The 25,524-nt window shown below is 33.2% G+C and overlaps 5 protein-coding genes across 5 annotated transcripts; 1 reads left to right on the forward strand and 4 right to left on the reverse strand.

The window, feature by feature from the left end:
* Window positions 1-207: 207 nt before the first annotated feature.
* Window positions 208-1,209, forward strand: LOC123707235 (peptidyl-prolyl cis-trans isomerase-like 3). Its single transcript, XM_045657117.1, has 4 exons — window positions 208-466; window positions 546-644; window positions 803-921; window positions 1,064-1,209. The coding sequence occupies exons 1-4, from the start codon at window positions 296-298 to the stop codon at window positions 1,188-1,190; spliced, it is 516 nt and encodes a 171-aa protein (XP_045513073.1). The 5' UTR covers window positions 208-295; the 3' UTR covers window positions 1,191-1,209.
* Window positions 1,210-1,288: 79 nt separating this feature from the next.
* LOC123707234 (zinc finger protein 605-like) lies at window positions 1,289-4,064 on the reverse strand. Its single transcript, XM_045657116.1, has 2 exons — window positions 3,467-4,064; window positions 1,289-3,395 (listed from the first exon to the last, which is right to left on the reverse strand). Exons 1-2 carry the CDS (start codon window positions 3,617-3,619, stop codon window positions 1,851-1,853), a joined length of 1,698 nt encoding a protein of 565 aa, XP_045513072.1. The 5' UTR covers window positions 3,620-4,064; the 3' UTR covers window positions 1,289-1,850.
* A 938-nt stretch (window positions 4,065-5,002) lies between these two features.
* LOC123707763 (vegetative cell wall protein gp1-like) lies at window positions 5,003-12,150 on the reverse strand. Its single transcript, XM_045658101.1, has 7 exons — window positions 12,144-12,150; window positions 11,528-11,728; window positions 6,380-7,899; window positions 6,177-6,297; window positions 5,755-5,946; window positions 5,570-5,645; window positions 5,003-5,214 (listed from the first exon to the last, which is right to left on the reverse strand). Exons 1-7 carry the CDS (start codon window positions 12,148-12,150, stop codon window positions 5,079-5,081), a joined length of 2,253 nt encoding a protein of 750 aa, XP_045514057.1. The 3' UTR covers window positions 5,003-5,078.
* A 3,538-nt stretch (window positions 12,151-15,688) lies between these two features.
* On the reverse strand, window positions 15,689-17,770 carry LOC123707659 (protein obstructor-E-like). The gene is made up of 6 exons (XM_045657918.1): window positions 17,653-17,770; window positions 17,214-17,353; window positions 16,811-16,931; window positions 16,182-16,382; window positions 15,959-16,028; window positions 15,689-15,865 (listed from the first exon to the last, which is right to left on the reverse strand). Exons 1-6 carry the CDS (start codon window positions 17,768-17,770, stop codon window positions 15,697-15,699), a joined length of 819 nt encoding a protein of 272 aa, XP_045513874.1. The 3' UTR covers window positions 15,689-15,696.
* A 52-nt stretch (window positions 17,771-17,822) lies between these two features.
* LOC123707658 (protein obstructor-E-like) lies at window positions 17,823-25,524 on the reverse strand. Its single transcript, XM_045657917.1, has 6 exons — window positions 25,417-25,524; window positions 23,925-24,430; window positions 22,646-22,766; window positions 20,529-20,723; window positions 20,185-20,260; window positions 17,823-18,460 (listed from the first exon to the last, which is right to left on the reverse strand). Exons 1-6 carry the CDS (start codon window positions 25,451-25,453, stop codon window positions 18,124-18,126), a joined length of 1,272 nt encoding a protein of 423 aa, XP_045513873.1. The 5' UTR covers window positions 25,454-25,524; the 3' UTR covers window positions 17,823-18,123.

The raw sequence follows: 25,524 nt of genomic DNA on the forward strand, positions 1-25,524 counted from the left end.
CCGAAAATAAAACTCCTTAAATAATCTATGTATATATCATATTTTGTTTTTAACTAACTTATCCCTTTGTTTCCTTTTGATGTCTTTGTTTATTTTTTTTCGCGTGTAGTTTCCCCTTTTACTTGAAACTGGCATAAAGTTGCCATAATATAGAAAAAAAAAGTCTCGTACCGCTATAAAATCCTATAAAAATTGCATGGTTTAGTTAAGTGTCACCATTGACACATGACAGAAATCAACTATCATGTAAATTTTAATAATAAATCCTAATATTAGACCTACTCAGATAAAACTTATGTTATATTATTTACATAAAATAAAAAAAATGTCTGTTACATTGCACAGTGATGTAGGCGACCTTAAAATTGAACTATTTTGTGATAAATGTCCTAAGGCTTGTGAAAATTTTCTGGCTTTATGTGCTAGTGATTATTATAATGGTTGCCTATTTCACAGAAATATTAAGGTATGTTAACTAGAGTGCTGTTTGTACATCAATTAAAAGAAATATGAACGTTTTGTTTCACGTTTATTATTATTTTTAGGGCTTTATTGTACAAACTGGTGACCCTACAGGTACTGGTAAAGGGGGTACATCTATATGGGGTAGAAAATTTGAAGATGAATTTAAAGAGGAATTAAAGGTATGACATAACAGCATCAAGTTTTTAAATAATTCTTATATATATTAAAGAACTAAATGAAGTCTAAAGTTTGACATATTTTTGTGCAATATAAACTAATTTTAATGTCAAAATACAAATTAAATTGTATCAAGGGGTATGAAAATATTTTGTTTCAGCATAATGCAAGAGGAATGGTTAGTATGGCAAATAATGGACCAAATACAAATGGTAGCCAATTTTTTATTACATATGGAGAACAACCACATTTGGATTTAAAATATACCCTTTTTGGCAGGTAATATTTACTTATTTTTAACTTTGGTTGTGATAACTATGGCTTTCTTATACCTATAGATCAAACTCCAGAAATACCATAGGAAACAGAATACAAAAGTAGTTAACAAACAACATTTGTATAATTCATTTTTTTGTTTCAGGGTCATTGATGGTTTTGAAGCTCTTGATGACTTAGAAAAGATGCCCATCAATCCTAAAAACTTTAAACCTTTAAATGAAGCCAGAATAACATCAGTTACAATACATGCAAATCCCTTAGCTGGATAAATAAAATATTTTAAGTATTTGTTTTAGTTTTAATGTCATTTACCTCTAAAGTATTATCAATATAAGCAAAAATGTTGGAATATACTATAGAAATATTATTCTTCTCATTGGTGTATGTAGTGTTATTATTTAGGAGGGCTATGCTTGTGTAAATTTTCCTAGATTTAGTTTTTTCAATTGTCCCTAAACTTGAAATGAGCATGAACCACTTGACACCCCCTACATACCCAGATGATTATTGTAATTGATAATAAAAATGAGTATATCATAATCGGTAAACAATAAATAAATAATACTTTTTCCAGAAGAAAATTATAAATAGTTATCTGAAAAGTTTAACAAAGTCAATTTTTTCACTAACAGTGATTATAAATTTGTCTTTACTTAATCAATGTTAAAGTTGACATACATTATTATAATATTAATAATGGTTATATTTTAGAATTAATAGCAGTGTGGACAAAGTTATTCATAAGATGATAATGGGTGCTATTAATACAGAGACATATTTTTTTTATATAATTAAGTACAATTATATTATTATCAATTAAATAAGAATTAAAACATAAAATTTATGTCTTAATATATGAAAGTTAATCTTAGGTACTGTAATGTAGTGTTAAATATAAAAATAAATACATATTTTGTTTTTAAAAAATCTCATGTCTCTAGATCATACATATTACTTTCTTCCATTGGAAAATTTTGTTCATTTTCTTTTTTTATTCGAGTTTCTGTTACTTTATCATCAAAATTATCAGTAAAATGAGATTTAATATGTGCTACTAAATCAGGTTTCTTTTCAAATGTTGCACCACACTCAATGCAGGGCATATTCACCACTAAACAGTCATGAGTTTGCTCATGCCTGTCAAGTCTGTCCTTTCTTGTAAACTGTTTATCACACTGACTGCAGTTAAAAAGTTTCCCTGTTGAATGGACAGAGGCATGCCGGTCTAGTTCTCTTTTTCTAGCAAATTTTTTAAAACAAACTTTACATTGGAAAACTCGTGACCCAATATGTGAAATAGATACATGAGTCTTGTAAGCATCAAGAGATGAAAACCTTTTAGGGCATTGATGACATTTTATATTTTTAGGCTTATTTTTACTTATAGGAGACTTTTGTTTAGTAGGTGAACTTTGTAGTTGTTTGTTAGATGTTGATGGAGCCTTTTGTAAATGATTTAAAAAACTGCCGTCACCAGCAATATGATCAGGAACTCTAGGAAGCTCATAGTCATTAGAATTTAAATGTTCGTTTGGGGAAGACATCAAATTGCTATATGGATTCACACTGACCACCATATCATTATTTTCTTCATTCCCATGAGATGATGTTACTCCTGCATGTCTTAGTTCATGTTTTACTAGTTTATCTTTTCTACCAAAAGTTAATGGACAGTTCTGGCAGGCATAGGGTTTTGTTCCAGAGTGTATTAAAATATGTCGCTGTAAATCTCCTTTGGCCACAAAACTTCGTGGACACTTTGGACATACATGAGGTTTATGACCTGCATGAATTCTCAAGTGTTTACTCAAGTTTGTATTACGAGAGAAACTCTTTAAACAGTATTGACACTGATATGGCCTAATACCAGTATGGACAATTGAATGTTTTCTCAAGTCAGAGCGACGGCCAAAGCATTTATCACATTCTGGGCAGTGATATGGCTTATCACTTCCATGAACAGTTTTAGTGTGACCAACAAACAAGTTTCTTTCTGCAAAAACTATACTACACTCTATACACTTATAGGGGCGATGAGGGTCATGAAAATTTTCTTCATGATCTTTGCATTTTTCTTGAGATATAAATGCTTGATCACAATACTGACACATTGAAACATTTTTAAAGTAAGATTCTTGAACATGTTCTACCTCTGGGATGTTGTCTTGTTCTACAACATCTGTTTCTCCTTGTTCAACATTTTCTGATTCCTCAGAAGAATCATAGTCAAGACTTGGATCCACTACCATTACAACACTATCTTCTACAATATAATTTTCAGCCTGTTGCTTATGCTCAGCATTCACATAGTTGAATTCAGATGAATTTGAGGTATTGAGTTCATTAATTTGATTAGTTATTTGTTTTAATCTGGCTTCATTTTCTAAACACAATGATTTAAACTTAGAGCATGTGTCAACTTTAAATAAACATTTATAGCAAATTCTTGTAGGAAGACCATCATTGGGATCCAACTAAAACAAATAAGTGTAGTAGGTTAGTTTGATAAACTTAATTTAGTTGTACAATAATATAAGATACATACCTGAAGTTCCAAGCATTCTAAGATTTTCGAGTTGAGTGATTTGTTATCTTCATCATCAGGAGTATTGCCAAAAATCGACACAGTGAGTCCGCTTTTAACCAAACATAGTCGACACAAGTCATAAAAATTTGCTATGATATAAGAATCATCCATATTGCGCTTAATTTGACATAAAATCACAGGACTGTAATCCGAGTAGAAATCAAATTATAAAAATATTTAGCCAACACATATTATCGTGGTTTTTAAGTCTGCATAATGTGGTAACAATTTGAAGTCCACGGCTTAAAATTAAATAACACTTTATTTTAGTTTATATAAAAATACTTTTACAAGGGGCGAAGTCACTTGTTCTAGTTGATGTAATTTAATGTCTTGATGTTTCGATTGGCGAAGCGAACCAAGCAGGGCTGCGCTAACATACGTCGCGCCGCCGCCCCTCTTTTAGTCTGTTTCATGATTCACTTGGTCTTATGTTGTATAACTAAATTATATTATTTTATAACATTTATTGGACGAAATGACAATAAAAATAAATGAAAATGTAAGTCGGAAATGAAAAAATTGTCGTTTTCTGCGACTTAGCTTGCCAAAATATACAAAAATCGCGGTTTTGTTTCGCAGCACGCAGATAATATATATAAAACAAAAACGTAGATAATATTATTCAAAATGCAAATTCTTGTTTTTTAGAATATATTTAAAATACAAAAGATTCATATATCTTTAACTGAATATATTATTTTAGTATTTATCAGATAATTTAAAGAGTCTGTGCGGAATAAAAGGGGCGTGGCGGTAATGCGAACTAGCTTCTAGGGCTCTAGGCACTATAAACTTTAGTTAATTTACATACATTCATATTTTACTTAAGAATAAATAGTTATTTATTTCAAATGTTATTGATTGATTAACTTCCACTTCTATCCAATGACATCTAGTCTAAGTCTAGTCAATATTGGTTTTAATAAATAAGCTCTAAATTTTTTTACACCTTATATACATATCTTATATTTATCGTTCCCAGATTGTAAAATATGTTAACTTAAATTTGTTATAAATATGAGACGTTATCGTAACAGATGTGCCACTCACTGTTAAGAACCGATAAATGTTAAATACCATGGTTCTATGAGATTAAAAGTTCTAAAATCTTCTGCCTTTTGTCCTTTATTGTATTATAATACATTATCTACTTTCATAAACAATAATAATATTAAGATGTAATATGTTTATATATTTGAACTAGCTTATCCCTTTGTTTTCTTTTGATATCTTGTTTATTTTTTCTCGCATGTAGTTTCCCAACCTTTTACTTGGAAAAGTTAAAACTATTGCCGTAATATATAAAAAAAGTTAAATATCTCAAATAACAGTTTCCTGTTTTTCCAGTCCAAGTCCAGTCATTTCATTTATTAACAAAAATTATATAGGTGTACATATTTTTATTTTTTTTAAAGTGTCATGATTTTTTACTGTCCGATTAAAGTGACGTAACAGTGTCATCAAATAAATTCAAAACTCTAAAAAGCAAATTCAGCCTATTTTATTTTATTTTCAAGTATTCCACATTTTTTGTAATATTCGTCATTATTTATTAAATAACACTTAATTAAGAGCAATCTTTAACAAATTCATCATCCATACAACTTTGTGATGCTTCATCGTAAGAAAGACCTTCGTCACAGCTTAAAAGTCGTGGACTTCCTCGTTGACAGGCTATGTATTTTTTGCAACTTTTTCCATATCTGTAAAATATATAAATAGCTACGTCATCATCAGTTGTTTATTATTTTATGGGTATGATCCAAAAGGATGACCCTTATGGATCACATTATGGTCACGCTGACCATATCGGTTCCATAATAAGAGTCCAACTAAAGACAATACTCTAGTACTATTGGAATTCGTACGTTAAATTTATTCAAATATCTTATCGGTTAACACCCTTACACTTACACCCTCCTCTTAGCTTGGTATGTTTATTTTCCGTATACCTATACGTATCAAGACCAAAGAGAAAATTGCAAAATGTTCTTGTAATATTACGTTAAATAATTAGAATCATCACCTACACTATTGTAAATTTAAATACATATTTACCTGTATTTATAAATCAGATCGGAAGGTTTTCCATTTTCTCCAATATCTGGCACGGGGCACGTAAAGCCTCTAAAAACTGTGACAAAAAATAAGTGTTACAATCGGTCATTTTTCTAATACGTACATTGTTAAAATGTGTTTATTGCGTACGCCGAAGTCGATTTTATTAATATTTACATACTAACCAACAGGGTTGCACGATGGTACATTAGCGGGCCAGTCGCACGCAGTTGTTTTTAAATTGAATGCAAGGCCAGGAGGGCAGGACATTTTGGTAGCTCTGCCTTCTAGACACATGATATATTGGCCGCAATCACCAGAAGGAGAAGCAAAATAGCCGTATTGTCGTGGACACTCTGCTGTGGGCTTGGGATCCTCTAAAAAGACAAAATACATTTTTATATTACATAATTGTAAATGTTTATATATTCTGTAGCTTTAATTTTTCTTAAAAATCGACTATTGAAAAGCCTAATATTAATAATATCCTTTGTCTTTTATTTATATTTCTATGGTTATCGTATATCGATTATTACTTACCTTACATGTTTTTCAAAACATTACATCATCAGTATATCAATGAATAATACATAATATTCCAACTTACGTTTCGCATAATGGGCGGCACATTGAACTTCTGACGGATAAGCGCATGGGTATTCTGGCCATACAGCTTTAGGATTATAATGAAGTCCATCCGGGCAATTTATTTGTCTTGCTCTATTGGACTACAAACATTATTAAAAGGTTAGATTAATTACTTATTTACTACAATATTTTATAAATAAAATGTTAAAGACGGAAACTCACGTTACATTCTATGAAAGCATCGCACTCTGATGGCACTGCAAAGTAGCCGTTAGGCTCATGACACTGATAATCCATCAAGGCCATTACATCAAAAGCAGCGCTTGGTGTTCTAGCTGTTATCACAGGTCGTGCAGGGACGTAGACTAGCTTTTGTGAAGTAGGTATAGGTTGGGGCCTAATGGTACTTGTTTTCGAGGGTAGATGGAATATTGGGGTTGGTGTTGGTTTCCAGGGATTTGGATGTTCGGGATTCTTAGAAGGCTTAGGGACCCAACTAGGCTTTGACCAGGTTGCTGAAATGGGATTGCGTGAATTACCAATGCCAGGTATATATTTAAGTCGTATTTGGTTAGACGGAACTTCTGAGTGATCTAATAACTCGGGCTCCGATGATACTTCTGCTGATGGTGAAAATGGAGTTGGTGTTGAAAATTCACGAGAAGGCTCGGGTGGAACTTCAGCATATGGTATAGAAGACATCTCTGTTTGCTCTACAGATGCTGGTACTGGTTCAAATGAAGGTTTGGATGAGGATTCTAATTCGAAAACAGGTTTTGAAGATGATAAAACTTCGCGATGTAATTCTGGAGCCGGAGATGCTTCGTGCCCAGAAAGTGAAACGTCATCGAATCGTTCAGAAGTAACTTCCGGTATGGGCTCTGGTGAAGATTCGGGTTCAGGTTTAGGTTCTACTTCTGGTTCCGGCTTAGGTTCCAATTGTCGTTCCGGTATAGGTACCCCATGTGGTTTCGGTAAAGGTACCACTTGTGGTTCCGGTTTAGGTTCCACTTGAGGTTCAGGCCTAGGTTCTACCTGTGGCTCAGGTGTACCTTGCACTATAAATTCGGGGCTCAATTCTTGTTCTGGTTCAGGTATAGGTTTTATTTGAGGTTTGGGTTGTGATTCAGGTTTGACTTCAGGTTGCGGCTCGGGAACACGCGAGATCACAACTTCAGGCTTATGAGGTTCTGATACAGGTTTAACTTCAATATAGGGTTTTTCTGTTTCTGGTTTTGGAGAAGAATTGATTACTGGATTAGCAGCACTTATCGGTTTAGAACTGGATGATACATAAGGTGCATTGAGAGGTTGAGATTCGGGTTTTGAATATAATAGGTCCGATTCGGGGGCAAGTGGAATGCCAACGGGCTTTGGTGTCGGCTTTTCGGGGTATACATAATATGGTCGTTGTGTTGTGGGCAGCACATGGGAATGAGAACCAGGAAGAACTACTACGGTGACGGTTGGTTTCGGTTTTGGGGAGCTGGCTATGAATGGTCTAGACCATACAATGTTCGGTCGCCTGTTGAATGAAGGACCGCGTATAGGTGGAGAATATGTGGATGATGGCCAATGCGTAGTCGAAACGGTTACATGTGGTCGCACCTCACTTGTTATTTCAGGTCTTGGTGCAAATGTTGTAGGTCTTGAAACGTAACTAGGTCTTGGCACTACACGAGCAGGAAACCTTGAAGGCCTTCTAAACCTCCAATCTCGGGCGGAACCAGTTTGCCCGTTAGCTGCAATAAAAAGCGGTAAATTATTTTTAGTTAAAATTTAAATAGTAATTTCGTTAAAAGAAGAAAACAATTCGATTCGACATTTTCTGACTAATATTCGGAGTTAACTTTGGATCTTAGATAAGAATATTTAGAAATAATAGCGTAACCCTATATGCTCGCTATGCTGTGTCGATAGAATAAATCATAAATTTAAGGCCAATAAAATATAAACTTATACGGTTAAAGAATGTTTGTAATAACTGTATTCTAAATTAAAAAAAAATATCACTTACCCAAGACAATTAACGGCAATAGAATAAATAATAATCTGTTGCCTAACATACTTGAATCATTGAATACGACGAGTTAATAAACGCAACGTTATTTGATCAATTGTAAAGAAAGTTGATTTTTATATAATGGAATTGCACCTATTTATCGTTCGAATTAGTTCACTAATATACTGTCTCATCAGTAAATGAGTCTTAATGGGAAACCGATTTTATAAAAATAGTTTAGAAAACCACATCACATTTCTTAAATACATTACGGCTTACGAATATTATTACAAGTTTTAAAGGACTGATGGACCTAGTGGTTAAGGGCGATTTTCCATTCTAATGTTGTCCATTCAAACTCTGAATCTGGGACAACTAGATTTTTCTTAATTGCCGGGAGGTGAAACAGCGTGCGAAAAACGGCAAAAGTATAAAAAATTACGTCGTGTATTCACGAATTATACCACACCTTAAAAATATAATCAAAACAGCAGAACATCAAATTCACGATCTAAAGGTTGCGATTCCTAAGCCATCCTGGCTTAAACAAACTGGGATAAACTTTCCAATATGGACCGTCGATTTAAATGCCCATATTTTTTTGTAGATAGTACTCACTAAAAGAAAGCGTTTTGCAAAGTTTTAGGTTGCGAAAAGTTACTGTTCATGAGATATATATTTTAAAACTTTTCATACAAATTAGTAAATAACACGCAATTACAAAATATATTTGACAAATAATTCATGTGAAACGTCAATCACTTAGTGTAGAGTTCCTAAAATTTTGAAAGTATCGACTCAGGTAGCGACTATAAACTTTCCAACATGGACCATCGATTTAAATGCCCATATTTTTTTTGTAGATAGTACTCAAGTATTTACCGTACAACGTATTTACAAGTATCGATACTACTCGGGTATCGATACCCTTATACCTTTTGCGGATCACTAAATTTGTTTTTAGGCTAACCTAACACTGCTCTACCAGGTTTAAATATTCATAGAGTTTAAATTAAGAAGTAACATGTTTAAATGCTATGGAAGAAAGATAACAATTTTTAATAATTTTTAACTCACTATTCTTGTAACAATGATGAAGAGACTTAGACGAGACTTAACTCCCTTCTGTCAAAATCCATGACATTTTTGACATACTGAGCGATTTATCTATACTCTGAATTTGGGTAACTTCAGTGTTTCCCAATATTTTTTGTTTGCGTTTTTAAAATTCTTATATCAACACATAATTTAATTTTTAATATTAAAAATTTGAATTGTTTCCTAAGACACTTAAAAATTGTTTTAAACTTCATATAATGAAAAACTGATACTCAAATTCCAAATAATTATAATAAATTTTCGAATATATAATTTTAATATTTCCCCTTAACAATCAAATTGCCCATGTAGGTGGTCCACTCCTGGCAACATTGCGTTACATTGTCTCCACATAGGCTCGACACTGATCTTAGCTTAGTGGCCAATTATATACCGGCGAAAAATAAGAAAGGATGGTGCGATATGTTTCATCGTGATTCACTTATCATGATTTTAGGAATCATGTCACGTAGGTATATGTGATTAAATTATAGACTCCGTTACAACGATACACATCTCTTGCGTTTATCTTACTACCAGAATCATGAATCAATTACGAGTATGTCATGGCATTATGGTATAGTTTAATGGTTATGTTTGATTATATCTACTTTTATCTGTGGCAGACCCAGTGCCCTGTAATGTGTTTAGGCGCCATGAGACAATCGTTCAGTTGTGTTAAGAATTTCTTTTACGTGTCACGAGATCATAGATCATACTGTTATAAGTTTGTATAATGCATTATATTGTCTTTGGTTAACATAGCTTTTACACATTAAAAGAAAACAATTTTTTAACCGGATTAATTATAAGTTTATAATAGAAATAGCTTTAATACGGTTTTTCTTTCCAGATATTTTGTAATTTGATAGATCTTTTTAAGTAAAAAATACGACCGCCATGGTTATCAACTCTCTAACACTATAAGTTGTACTCACAACATTTATATGTTTCACATCTTACAAAATTTTAATGTACATAAATATAATCGTTAATAGATGTAAAATTTTTAACAACTAACTAGAGTAGACTAAACTAAATTGGAGTCTACTGTGGTATTGCAGAATATTAAATGGATTTTCATGGGATTCCGAAAAAATACCGAATGAGGAGGTTTTCAATGTTTCAAGTTAGAATTCTTCACTAAATATTTCTTATTAATTATATTATTATATATATTAACAACTATTTTTTTTTTGTAAATATTGATAATGTTTCTTTACTAACTATATGTAGATCCATTTAGAAATTGTTGTACACTACAATTTTAGTTTAGTATAAATAATTTAAACTTAGTACTTTACTAAACTTTTAAAGTTACCGAAATAATACTATTTCAGTTTTTTTTTCTATATTATTGTGTAATCATTAATTTATACGTATGTGTAATTTATATTTACAATTTTCATAACCTACAAAGTATAATTAAAATGATTTAAAAGAAAATTAAAACAAATTTAAAAAGTTTGTGTTTGTTGTGGCAGTGTACATTTCCTCGCTGTATTGCGGTACTTATTCGTTGAGCCAGGAAAGCACCAGCTCTGGGGTCACTGGTACTTCCTACCAGGCGCCAACTCTTAAATTAGTGCCAGTGTCCACCACCCACGGCCCAAGAGTCTCTACTCAAAAGGGAAGCAAAAAATATTCAGTATTTAGTATTTCATTGTTTTCAATGTACTTATTAACACCATTATATGGAGTGTTGATTGAGTTGTTTAAGAATGATACAATAATATTTATAATATTTTATTGAAAAATTAAGGTTTAGATTCAGAAGATCGCGGAACAGCGATGTCGGTTTCACAAGGCACTCTGTCAGCATCCACGCAGCGGCTTGAGACAGAGTCGAAGGCCAGACCTGGGTCGCAAGAGAGTATGCGGCCACGACCCTCTTGGCAAGAGTAGAAAGCAAAGCAGTTACCATCGTACCTAAGAAACAAAATTTATTGCATTTTATTTTTCATATGATTCACATACAATATACATATATATTTATATAATTAATAGAACTCTTACTTGTGGTTAGTAACAACGGGGTTGCCACTCTCGTCAAAACTGGGCGGAGGGCATTGGTATCCAAGGAATGCTGAAAGAAAAATAATAATTCAGGTTCAAATAATACATTAAGAGTTTTACAAGAAATTATTGAGTATATACTTCTAGATTATCCCACGAATTAGTTATCAATAAAACCAATCAAAGGACACTTTACTTTGTGTGACTTCCAGAGATAAAATTAGAGGCAGAGAAACGCATTTTCTTATACTCACTTGCAACGTCACAAGACTTCACAAGAAAGGCCCAGTCACAACGGCTGGTCTCGAAATTGAAAGCAAGCCCAGTTGGGCATACCATGTCCACGGCCAAGCCTGCTATGCACATGCGGTACTGACCGCAGTCAGATGGGTGAGCGCTGGGGGAGGGATAGTATCCATACTGGTGAGGGCAGTCGGATGTTGGCTTTGGGGCTTCTGTAATACAAGGTGTCTATTAAGGTAAATTATTATTACAAAGTTTTATTTATGTTCCTTTATGAACCTATGTTTAAAATGGTAGCTTGTGAACACAAATACTTACGAGCAACACTTCTGTCTCTGCAAGGCACGTCAGTCGGGTAGCCACAAGGATAGTTGGGCCAAGGGACGCTTGCGTCGTAGTGAAGGCCATCTGGGCAAGATTTTTGAACAGGTACGAAGTCCTAAAGTAAAAATAAAATTGCGTTTAAAGTTAAATATTCCTACGTAAATTAACAATAAAATAATATACAAAATCTTGGTACATCTGTGATCGTTGTGCATGTGATTTTTTAAATTTTTTTCTAAAAAGCTTGTCGATGAAGTCCTCGCGGGTAATCCTCAACAAAAAACGTTCTGAAGTAATACTTACTATGCATTCTACATAGGCGTCACACTGGCCTTCCACCTTTTCGTAAAGGTTTCTGCGAGAACAAGGCGTGGTTGGGTCTGATGGTGCGACGGACAATGCAGATTCTTCAGTCGCAAAGCCTTAAAATCAATTTAGTAGTAGCTAGTAAGCAATATACACTTTAAAATTACATTTTTATTAAATATTATACTTACTTGTCGCAATAAGAATAGAGGCGAGGATCGTAAAGCAAAACATTATGAAATTTCTTGTGTACTACTGAATTTGAGAGTACACAACTTCTGAATGATGATATATTGCTTCAACCGAAATTTTTATATGTTCGAATTAATGAATTATTGTGGTGATCTAATGAATGCGGTTTTTAGAACATTAATGACCAGATCTTAATATATTTTGAGTATCCAATTAATTTAATTATCATTCCACGGTTAACAGATATTTTAATAGCTATTTGAGATAGTGTCTAAAGTGTTGTCTTGAGTTTTGATATAAAGTAATAAATAAATAGTTCCAAAAGGATTTATTGAAAATGTTGTGTTCCATTCATTATATTTTACAATATAACTATTATAAATGTTTAAAAAATAATTAAAATGATAATAATTTAATCGATCGTGTTGCATATAACGAATTTTCAAAATCGAATCCTAACTTACGAGGTTCGATGTTGTTTCAGTTACATTAGAATTAAGTTTTTTTGAAGTCCTTTGAAAATACATTGAATTGTACTCAATGGCATTTGACTAAATCAAATTAAAATAATTTATAAAATGTTGATTTGTAGTTATACATAAATATACGTATTGCGCGATGTCTTTGCCACACATGGGACTTAATAAGTATCAGAAAAAACAAAAACCAGTCGCCACAACCTTTTAATGTTTGGGCCACAGATTGCTGTATCTGTTTAGTGATCGTAAGTGATCAGGTTGACTTTTTGGGTCCAAGACATGCCAGTTGCCTCCTTCCCGTATGAGCAAGTGCTAAATGCGCAACTAGACAGAAATACCATTGGTGCAACGCCGTTGACTTACTGAATATGGATAAAAAAAATCATAAGCATCGGTCAAGCCGTTTCGGAGGAGTATGGGAACAAACGTTATGACACGAGAATTTTATATATAACATTATGTTATCCTATATATATATTGTCAAAATGTGTCAATGAAAGTTAAATAAAATCCATAATCTATGAGATAACGTTTATTTATAACCAATGACTTTATTTGCAATAACATTTAAAACATAACTGGTTTTTTAATATAAACGAATATAATTAATGTATATAAAGTAACCCTACAGTTAAGATAAATTAGTATAACAAAAAACAATAACTAACCTTAAAATATAATAGCTAAAATATATTAAAAGTAGTCCCTTTAGGGTACGGGTCCGAAAATACGGGTAGCGTTACCTTTCGAATAGCTAAGCTAATCCTTCAATAATACCCTAAAGAAATAAAAGCATTACCCAGTCATGTCTTTTATAACGTACGGCTTTGATTCAATAAATTTGCATTGCATCTACCACGATTTAACGATTTAGATTTTTTTAAATATATAATTGAACTTTCAAATCGAAAACGCGTTCTTGTTCGACAGCATAGTTCAATTATAGACATCCGTTGAGTCTGCATTCCCTTCTCGACGACGAAAGCACGTAGGATGCCCCGCACATTTTACGGGATCCCATCCCGGTAGCCAAGGAGAAATAATTATATTTAGGTAATTCAAATTCGGTCTAAAAACCGCCTTCACCGGGGAAGGCGAGGTCCCTTACTTCGCTCACTCCAGTTTGCTTCCGACCTGCTTTTCAGACGTTTGACGAGTTTCGCAGGAGACGACGTGTGCTAGTTGTGGTAAAGGGCCCCTTTCCGGCAGAGACGCTCGCCAAAACGGGCCGATCAGAGATTTCATTTAAAAAAACGTGTCAGTTGACTAACTACGAACACGCCCCATCACATCGTCCAACAAGCTCATTTTCTGCTAAATACGTGAGCCTTTTTTTCAGTTTTTACTTCGTGATTGACCTAATTAATATGTAAATATTATTATTAACGATGGGCTATTGCGTATCTCAATGGATAACTTATGATCATTACAGTGAAAAGACCTACTAACTGACTAAAAACGATTTTTGTCTTATTACTATGGTGATAGCAAACATCGTTAAGAAACAAGCATGTCTGAAATCTAAAACCGAACGTGTGTCAGACATAAAAGGCTGATTACCTACTTGATTATAAAATTTAAAAATATAATATTTTTTATGCCAATGTACTGGATTCGATTTATTATTAATAATGAATATAGTGACAGTCAATGGCCGAAAATTGTTGGTTAAACCTTAGAATAAACATACTTTACTTCTTATTGAAAGCTATATGAAGCATAATAATAAAAATACTGCTCTGAGCGCACAAAATAATTATGATTACCTAAAACTCAAAGCTTACACATCCCCTTAGTAATACAAAAAAATTAACTTCATTTTGTATAGTATATTGAATTAAATACGAATTGTTCTTCGGAATTCTAAACAGTTGTAACGAAGTTCATATGTAAATATGGAGGATAATTAGTAACTTGTAACGGTAAGTTCGGAGGACGAGCGGAGGAGAGAGGCGCAAATTTTTTTGTTCTTTTTCTTTCTCTCTCAACTCTCACAGCTAGAGAATTTTATTTTATGCCTTAGCATTCGAGTAAGCCCTAAGGGGCGACATGCAAATTGCCTTGGTGTGCTAATTTAATAAACTAAACTCTATGGCAGAAATAAAGTTAGTAGTTAGTAAAATAGAGCATGGAGTTTATTTTTGAAAGTATGATGAATTAAAATTCCTTAAAAGTATAAAGACTGTTGCCATGCGAACCTTAAAATTACTTTTTTTATTTTATGCAACACGACGAGGTTTTTTTTATTTTATTGGTGTGGATTTTCACAGTATTAGATATATAGAGACAATAAGAATAATCAAAATCTTTCAATTTGCTGTTGAGCTGTTAGTGATACTCCTGTTGTCTATGCTATACCAAACTCTGTTAGGATATATATGTATTAAAGTATATTGCCCCTTAGCTGTGTCGTACTATTAGTTGTTAAATATGTCAAATAAATATCTAAAAAATTATGTCCGTCGATTAACTATTAATACATTATTAACGTATCGTTTATTCTTGCATGTCTCGTGGTTTAAGTGGGGCTGAAGACGTCCAGCCCACGTCATTGCTCGTTATAGCTTGAGCTTCAGTTCGTGTAAGCCATTGAAGACAAGACTCTTACTTAGACTACAAAAGCGTCGCCGGAATTATTTTTTATTTTACATTATTCGCCCAATTCTTATTTATTATGTTTGTCTAATCACGTTATCTTTAATTTTACTCCTTCGACATCGATATATCGCGTTTCAACTAAGAGTTCAAGGAGAACAATTAGGGAGATGGTCAAACTTTAGTTTGGTTTTACGATTAAGACGGACATTATTCTCTGCTTTTTGATTGGAAATAAAACTTTTATTACTGTTTAAATTTATTATCCAAATACAATTTAATTATTATTCTAGCGCAGGTACAGATGCTGATGCGTTGTCTTGACAACGCACTTTGTCGGCATCCTTGCACCTGCCAGTGGCTTCATCAAAAGCAAAGCCAGCGTCACAGGAGAGCAGGCGAGGGTGACCACCACCTTGACATGAGTAGAATGCGTAGCAACTACCCTTGTACCTGAAAATTAATTTAAAATGTTGACGAATTAATATTGATTGACATAGACTATAGAAAGTGTATCTAATCAAGTTTCGTTATTTTATATTTTACCTGTGGTTTGTAACAATTGGGTCTCCACTCTCGTCGTATGTGGCTGGAGGGCAGGTGTATCCTAGGTAAGCTGTAAATCATAAAATGTACTATTGAAACAATGTTCTTATTAAGTTAAGAAATTAGACCAATAATTATGTAATTAAGCTATCACCTTTCCAATTAATGACTATCATATATATTTTAAAGAGAAATCGAAGTATAATCGATTATAAATTTTTACCTTCGACATTGCAAGATTTGACAAGTCCAGGCCAATCACAGCGTCCAGAGTCAGGGTTGAAAGCTAGTCCAGTAGGGCATTCCATTTCAATGGGCTTGCCATCAAGGCAAAAGCGGTACTGGCCACAGTCATTTGGAGCGGCGACTGGAGATGGGAAGTAGCCATAACGGTGAGGACAATCCGGGTTTGGTTTTGCCACCTCTGTGGATATAAAAACCCTTATGATTGTATAAGATTCTTAAGTATATTCTAGTATCTGGGATATTAATAATATTAAATATAAACGGATATTAATGAATGGTGATAGCTTATTGGCAAATAAATTTGGTCGTAAACGTATGTTTTCGGTGTGTACATTGGCTGCCAGGTCTGTCGGTGAAAATGTAAAGCTTTATATCAAATAGTCATGAAACGAATATATACGTATTTCGGTAAAAAAGTTAGGAGCTTAGAATCTGGTACTTGATAGTGAAGCGAGAGATACAAATTATTCATATAAAATACGACTACAAAATTTTCTACAAACTTTTTTCTCGTGTAATATGTTTTTTTAAATATTTAAAAAATTCATTAAATGCATACAAATCACGCAAGTATTTTAGTTATTCTTATTTTATTACTTTACTTACGAGGTAAATTCCGGCCTACACATTGAACATCCATGGGATATCCACAAGGGTAGTTTGGCCATTCAACCCTGGGGTCGTAGTGTAGTCCGTCCGGGCAAGTCATTTGAACTGGCATGAAATCCTAGGAATGAATAAATAAAATATATACAAACGTGGCTATTGGGAAAACAGGCATTGTAATAATTTGTTTTGATTATGAAGACATCGAAGATAAGTCTAAATCAGTAAAGAAATTACTGCTTTTTAACCTGAATTTGTGGGGTAATTTTAACCACATAGAATCGTACCGCCGGACTCTCGAGTTTGTTTCCCAGAAGAATAACAATTTCAAAGGCTTCCAAATAAGAGAATTAAAGGCATTTTTTGTGAGATTCTCGCACAAAATTGGACGATATATGCTTACTTTACACTCGACGTAGGCATCGCATTCTGCCTCAACTGGAATATAGGCGTTTCGGCGGATACAACCCTTTGGATGCGATGGTGGTGGAGTGGGGTCTATAGCTAAGACAGGCGGAGGGATTTCCGCTGCAACGGAGTAACCTAGTGAAATAAATTAATGTAAACGCACTAATCGAAACACTTAGTACCATGAAAAGCAAATGATATCCATAAAAATGGTACTGAAAATTTTAATATCATATTATAATTATAATTTAAATTGCTAATTAACTCTGCATGACATACCCTGTACCGCGAGGGCCCGATCTTGATACCATTAAAAAATGGCACTATCGTTTATTAAATTTCGAATTATAATATAAATAATTTTTGATTATATTGTAAATTCAAAAAGTATTTGAATACATTAAACATTTTATTAAATGGTAAATAATACTTACAACAAACCACCATCAACCCGACGATAAGAACAAATTTAACCATTTTTTTTAGTGGTCCAGTTCTTCTTACAAAGACTTGTGCCGTGTATTTGACATCGATTCCATTTCGAAATGTCATTTTATACTAAAGCTTAACTACTATACTTGTGGTTTAATTAATGATACACAAATTAAACAGGAATTTTATAATTATTGATAAGATAGGCGATAACTGTACATGGTAACAAAATCTTAAAATGACTAAAGTTGCACAGTAGATTGATGTACTAAATTTAAATTATTTACAAAAACAAGGTAACATAGAGAATGACGGAGACATGGGGCTCCTCCTTATGAGTTGGATGAAAAGTAGGTTCATATAATATTACATTAATTCAAAATGTTTCGTACGACATCTGTGTAATAAAATAAGCAGTGAAAATATTAGAATCTAGCGGTGCATTCTCTATGTCTACGAGAGGTATGGAGGTCTTATATTTCCGGTTGCTCTTCTTCTGCATTATTGTCTATGATCTGTTCATCTTCTCCTCGTAACTTCTCACTGTGAATGTCGTCGTATGGAGCGAAAGTAGTGACTTCTTCTAAAGCTCTTCGGAAGCCACTTATAGCATTCTCAGCGGTAAGTCTTTGGGTCTCAGCTTTTCTAGAACGTTCAGCTTGTGTTCTTAGTTCTGAAGGACAAGCGGAAATCTCATCGGCAGCGACACAGCTTTCGGTGAGTTCGTCGAAAGCGTTGTATCCTCCGCATGATAAACGCCTAGGTTTGCCATCGATACATATAAAGTATTTTTGACAATCCTCTGCAGATCTGGAAATAAATAATTAAATGCTATATTCATATTCGATTTTCATTAAGAAATTGATTATGAATAAATATGTTTTATAAATGAAATTTAAAATCGTTTGATTCGTGTTGCTCTCAAGGTCAAATTCCTTCTTTAAAAATATTTTATGAATTTGCTAAAAGTCAAGCTACACTAAATGAAATTATATTACAGATAATACTTTTATACTTTTTTGAGAGACCGTATTTACCATTCTGATTGGGATACAAAATATTCGTACCAATTCTATTTTTTTGAAATAACTGCGTACGAAATTAGTTTTACATTCAATTATTTTAAAAGTGTTTTATCTATTTCTAGAGCCTAAAATTTAAAAATCAACAGCCGTACTCCGAAATCCTAATATCAGTTAACGAAGACTTAACATTAATTTACTTTCGAGGTGACTAAAAAGGTCTTTACCTACACAATCCCGTAGTGCCACCGTACTTCTAATTAGTTAATATAATTGTTTGTCGGAGGAGGGATGCTGAACAATTCCTCCGAACTAAAGAGAGGATCCTCTTCCACTCTAATCACTAACTGGCCGAGACGTTGTACATCCTTAGCGGTTTAATAATTTCGTAAGCGCGATTAAGTGTAAGAAGTCATCTTAGTGTATTGCACAGATTCTAGGTGTCGTTACATGTTAATCTACTATATTATATTATATTCGAACTTTCGTCTCACTTTGAAGGTAAAAAAGTATTCTTTATTGAATTTCTTTCAATTCACTCAACATTTTTGTGATTAAATTGTAAAGTTATTTTTAAAGTATTTCAAGTATAATTATTAAACAACATATTTAATTAATTAATAGAAACAAATTGATCATACTTACTAAAGTTCTCATGCAAGGTTAAAAAAGCAAGGCCATTTTTTGAGTCCGGGAATTAAAATAAGTTAATAGATGGTATACATTTCTGATAATAACGTACTTCCTGAATATTAAGATCCTACATGTTATCAAAAAAAATCCATCTCAGTCTATCATCAATTCATGATTATTTTTACAGTAAACAACTTTTAATAAATTAAATATAACGCACACTGGTAATTTTTTAGTTATTTACAACAACAAATGAAGAATACTTCTTTTGAATATTTTAGTTACTAACCTATCTTTGTTCATAGTAATATTCATTCGTTAATTCTACGCCACTGACGTATAGGATCTAAAATTTTGGATGAATTATTTTACAATGCCCAGCTCTGCGCTTAAATCTGTTTGGTTACTTAGAATTTGTGTCCACATATTGTAAATGCCTGGTATGTCTAATACTTATATAAAGCCAAGGCCGAGTCATCGTTGACATTTAGAATGACCGCTGACCGGTCACCAGGTAACCAGTTATGATTATTGTTTCGATAATTATAAGCGGATTCTTAAATATTGCTTTGTCCATTTAAAAATTACGGGGTTTTACAGATCAGCTCGTTAATATAAATCTCAAAGTAACCTATATAAAAGGTAGTAGAAGTGATAATAGAAAATAGGGGGAAATTTTTACGTCAGATTAATTACAATTTCTTCCTTGAACATGTAGTTCCTGACACATCTCTATATTGAGATCATCTATATTTGGCTCCAAGATAAATTTTCTTACTATATCCATATAATGAAAGATGTAATGGAGTTATGATTATTATTATGAAAGGGAGAAGAAGGAAGTAGTTTTAGATGTTAAAAATAAATGCTTTGTCTCACCTGTAAAACCTGAAGCCAGCTGGAGGACCAAGCTCTTTTGAGACCTTCAGTTCCGGACAACGGAAACCGAGGAAAGCTGTGAATATTTGTGCCACATTAAAATTAATTGCACAACATTATTTTAGTTCAGCGACATTTTTTTCTTGAAAACCTTATAATTTATCGAAAGAACCCAGATAGTGTTTCTAGGCTTGTTCTATCATGCTTATAGAAGTTGTTAAGTGACGATCACAACAACGAAAAATTTTGATTCCAAATCGATCGAATCCATTCGAGTTTCACTCATAGTTAATGAGTATATAAATACCAATTAATTTAAATTACAAAGTCACTGAAATTGTTACCTTCAACATCACATTCAGGGACTAGGTCTGGCCATTCACATCGGTAGGTTTCAGAACTGAACGCCAAACCCTCGGGACAGTTGAAGTCATAGCCTACTCCATTTACACAGTTCTTGAAAGTACCGCAGTTCTGAGAATCACCGCTTTTGAAGTATCCGAACTGATGAGGGCAGTCGGCAGTAGCCTGAGGTGTTTCTGAAATATTCTTTCATTAGAACTGAAATACTATTCCTTAATTTATAATATAATGTTCATAGTAGATTTGTTAGGTCCTATCAATAAAGAATAAAGAGAGAAATGAGTATGGGGTTCAGAAACCATACTTAGTGCGAACTATAATTCGTATGTCAAAATCCAAAACTTTTGACGTACGGGAGTCAGACAGCATTAAGTTTCTAAATCTTAATTCCACAGTCTAATCAGAAATTCTTCCTTTTGTTGCGGTAGTGTACTGTAGTGTAGCGTGTATTCAGTTTCCACTTGTGGCGGCGTCCATGCGTTGGGTTGTGTCTCTCCCTAAAATATGGAGAGGGGCCGATGGCTGGCCATGCGCGATACTCGTGAACGGATGCTACTTGTGGTGACTGGTCGTACTTGAATTCGTGTATGCAGTGATGTTAGTTATTTGGACTATGTATTTGCGTGTTGTTCCCACTAGAATGTAAGTGCGTGCTCCTATTTCACCATGCCTCCTGCTGATAGAGGATCTTTGACAATCTGAGACAAATCTTTGTTTTTAACTTATTTTATATTATTATTTATTACCTAAGATGTCATGTGGAACATGGTGTAATAGTTGCAGCTACTCACATACTTTGTGTAATACAAAATAAAAGGAGATTAAAAAGAGTGGTGAAGAGTTTATTGCCAGTTCTTCCGTCCTACGCCCTTGATTTGAAAACTGGCAATAAATGTAAAATTAGAAGCATTTAATGTATTTTTCTTTGTTTTGACGATCATTAGTGTACATTGTGTTACCAATATGAATAAATGATTTTTAACTTTGACTTTGCACTTAGACACACACCTATTTGGTCCGTTGTTTGTTAAGGCCTAGCTAAGCCAACTTTTGAACTACTTCCAGAAGCTCAGCAGTTACACTTCGTTTCAACGAGGTTTTGTTAGGGTGACGAGTGTTTGTATACCCTTATAAGTTCCGTTCTGTTTTTGATTCGAGTTTCGTTTATCATTCGATTTTATGTACAGAGCCGATGTTAAGCAGGACGTCATGTATTTGATATTCCTTGCTTACATAGGCTTTGATTTTTTCCTGTTGGTTTTATTCTCATACAACGATCTTGTCACATGAGTCATGCCTGATATCAATTCTTGATTTGACTTCTGCGCCGTGAATTATAATTAGTTTTTAAATTAAAGTTCAAGGTTGAACAATAAATTTGTGTCAAAATAAAATTTGATTGGATGCACGAAAGATTGAACCGTTTTGGGACTTAATTTTATGTGTCGTCATTTATAAAATTAGGTCTTACCTCGTAATAATTTAAAATAGCTTCGCCTTCCCTTGGCTCAAGCAAATGTTCGAAAATTTTAAAGTTAAGACTTGATTCTTCGCGAAACAAATATTTATAGTACTAGTAGTTACCGGTTGGCCACATTTTGTGTAGAAAAGTTCGCGTATGTTCAGTAGTGTCTTTTTACTAAACAGCGCCGTTTAACTATCGGACTGAATAATATTCAGCCGTAGGATTTGTTACAACATTTAAAAAACTGGCTGGCTAACGCTTAGCTCTCGCCATTAGTACGATATATAACATGTGACAGAATTAAAAAAGATGAAACATCTGACATTAAAGATCTTTATTTAATATATTTTTAACGTAACATATTACTGTTCTATGGAAATCATGAGCGACGCCATATTGTCAGTTTGGAAAGTTTCTAAATTGAAATGAACAGGCTAGGCAAGTAAAGAAACGTCATCAATTCAAGTTACTTAATATTTACCTAGCTGTTTGATCAAATGGCTGAATATCATTTAGGCCGCTTCAAGGCGCTGTTTAGTAAAGCGGCTAATTAATCTAGTTGGCTGTGACATATGCATCTAATGATTCCAGCCAACTTATTTGGCAGGTCTATATATGCTGGGGATAACTTACGTAAAGAAGATCTGGCAAGACATGGCACGTCGATGGGATATTGACATGGGTAGACGTTGAACTTTACATTGGGATTGTATCGGAGACCATCAGGACACACCTTTTCTTCTGCTGTGCCGTTCTGTACAAATAAAAGTTGATTAAATATTTAGTTTTTATGTCGCCTTTCGATTAAATATTGAAAAAATGGCAGTCGTTCAAGGAATTAACTGTTTTTGTAGCTTATACTATCCACTTAATCGCTAATAAAATATATTTATATTTTATATTTCGAAACTAAAGATTATGAGTTACGGCAGTTATCAAAGAGGTTAGGCACAATGTAAGAGATGTCTCTTATTACGGAACGTTGTTACGGAAGCATAACCTTTACAAAGGTTTTGTTAGATAACATTTTAGTGTTATATCTACTATTGAGATTTTATTTAAATTAGTTATTCTTATGAAAATGTATACGAGAAAAATTGTTTGTTATACAATAAAAAATTGACGACGAATAATATTTTGATAATCAATAAAATATTTACAATTTGTAATTTTTAAATGTTTTTTGTTCTTTCGTTCTGAGAACTGAAATTGATGATTGAAGCGTTCCATATTTTATCTCTACTCGTAAATCTTTCTATAATGGTTGGCGTACTGAATAGTTATTCTTGGGACTTGTTGATTATATGTAAAATATAATCCGACGCATTCAACATAATTTCTTTCTCGGTGATAAATGTGTTGTTTATTCGAAGAAGCGTCTGTTAACAAGACTTTTCGGTAAGGTCATGTTGTTTTCCTTGCGTAACATTTAATATTGCGCTTTATAACGGGTCACGAACATGTACATAATATTATTTGAATGACAAAAATGGACTATTTATACATATTATTGATGTATACGTTAAAAACAAAAGAAGGCTATGTGGCCACTTTTTAAGCCTTGACTTGTTTACGCTACAGCAGAATATTCTTTAAAAGATCATGAGAAAGTCCCACATCTTCACCTACATACGTACCCTCAGTTTCACAGTTTATGTTTTTAATCATTTTTATTGTGTTTTCCTTTCGTATAATTTGAACCTTTTTATATATATTATATATTTCATCTTTGGCTACATCTTTAGTTAAATTGTTTTGATGTTATATACAATTTATGTTAGCTGTAGGATTACGATAAATAAAACAAAAATCTGAGACCAAGGTCCTCAAAGTAAGAGAAGAATGTCGTAATACAAAGTTAAACATGCACATAAACGTTTGCATTCTATATTATTTGTAATAATATACATACCAAACACTCAATATATCTGTCACAGCTTCCAGGAATTGAATAACGCTCGTTCTTCTCAATACATGTTTTACTGCTTAAAGCACGTGGAGCTGATTGAGCCTCATACTGGTCCTGTGCTTGATATTTTGATGACCCGCCGCCGACATCGCTACCTGCGTTCACTTTACTGATGTCACCATCATCACTCAATTGGCTAGCATCACCAACATCACCCGTTTCGGTGAGACTGGCTTCGTTGCCACCATCACTGAAGTCACTGGTCTCTTTTAAGTTGACACTTTGACTATTGCCATCAACAGTCTCTTCTATATTCGCAACATTGTCCTGACTTGCAATACCAATATCACTTGTTTCTTGTAGAGCAGCAGAATTATCTTGACTCGCAACTCCTACATCGCTTTGTTCTCGTAAACTGAAACCGTTTTCTTCAATGCCACCCGTTTCCTCTATTGCAAGGTCATCTCCTTGGGTGTTCAGCGAATCGTCAGAAATGATCTGTCCATAAGCTAAATTAAAAACAAATGGTTCTGTTACTAAGTATATCAATGTTATGTTGCTACGTCTTATTTTTAAGCAATGATCAAGATGGTCGATCGCTTGATCATTGATTGTGAATATAGGAAAATATATAAACGATAATATAAGATATCAATTTCGATGATCATGATAAACGAGTATTTGCATTAAGCCTATTAACATTTATTCAATAGTTTTAATCTTTAATTTATCTTTCTAATTTTAATATTTAAATTATAATCGGATAATATTGGCTGCGTATATCCTTTGATTATAGAATATTAAAAATCAAGGTCCACCAATCGAACTTCTTGATTTATGACTTTGAAATGCAAATTTGTCAGAATGAGATTTAAACACACGGTATAATAAGAGAATTTATAATTCTTCCTTCTTTAAATTGTATTTCTATACGAATTTTGACTTTTAGTAGTACGTTACAAAGTTTTTCTATACAGTAATACACACTTTAAATGGTTGCATATCCGCAACCCTTTAATGCGAACCGCCACAAAAATTAATCCCTTTTTATTTTTAAGGCATGTGTGGGTCAACCCGTAACAATAATCTAATGCGTCTACTAAGCTGATTTTACTATTGAAAAGTTGAGTCGTCGCTTTATACACCTATAAATAAAATATAATAATAGCGGATAAATTGATGCGATGTTACTTATAAGGGACAATAATTATTACCTATTATGTACACGAATGTGTGTCAGTGGTCAGTCATCTCTATCTATTAATTAATACCTAAGTCATAATTCTTAGGTATATAAAGGTATGGTAAACCTACATATTTAATATAATATGGACTATAAAATAATCAATTTAAAATTCATAATTCGTCTTTTTATTTAAACGGTTCTAACGGCAAAAAAGGTTCTTTAAACGTTAAATTATTCTAACGCAAAGGCAGTTGTTGCACGTGAATTATTATACGCAATTTAAAATCAAAATAATAAAATTGAACTCACCAACAGCGCATAACGCTAATAATATAAAAACCCTCATTTTCCAGCCTGTAAGCACGTTCACACGAGCTTCGCACTACCACTGAATGACCGGTCAGGTGGTCCTTCCGA

Source organism: Pieris brassicae, chromosome 3 (genome assembly GCF_905147105.1).
Source record: "Pieris brassicae chromosome 3, ilPieBrab1.1, whole genome shotgun sequence".
In the NCBI taxonomy this organism is placed as follows: Eukaryota; Metazoa; Arthropoda; class Insecta; order Lepidoptera; family Pieridae; genus Pieris; species Pieris brassicae.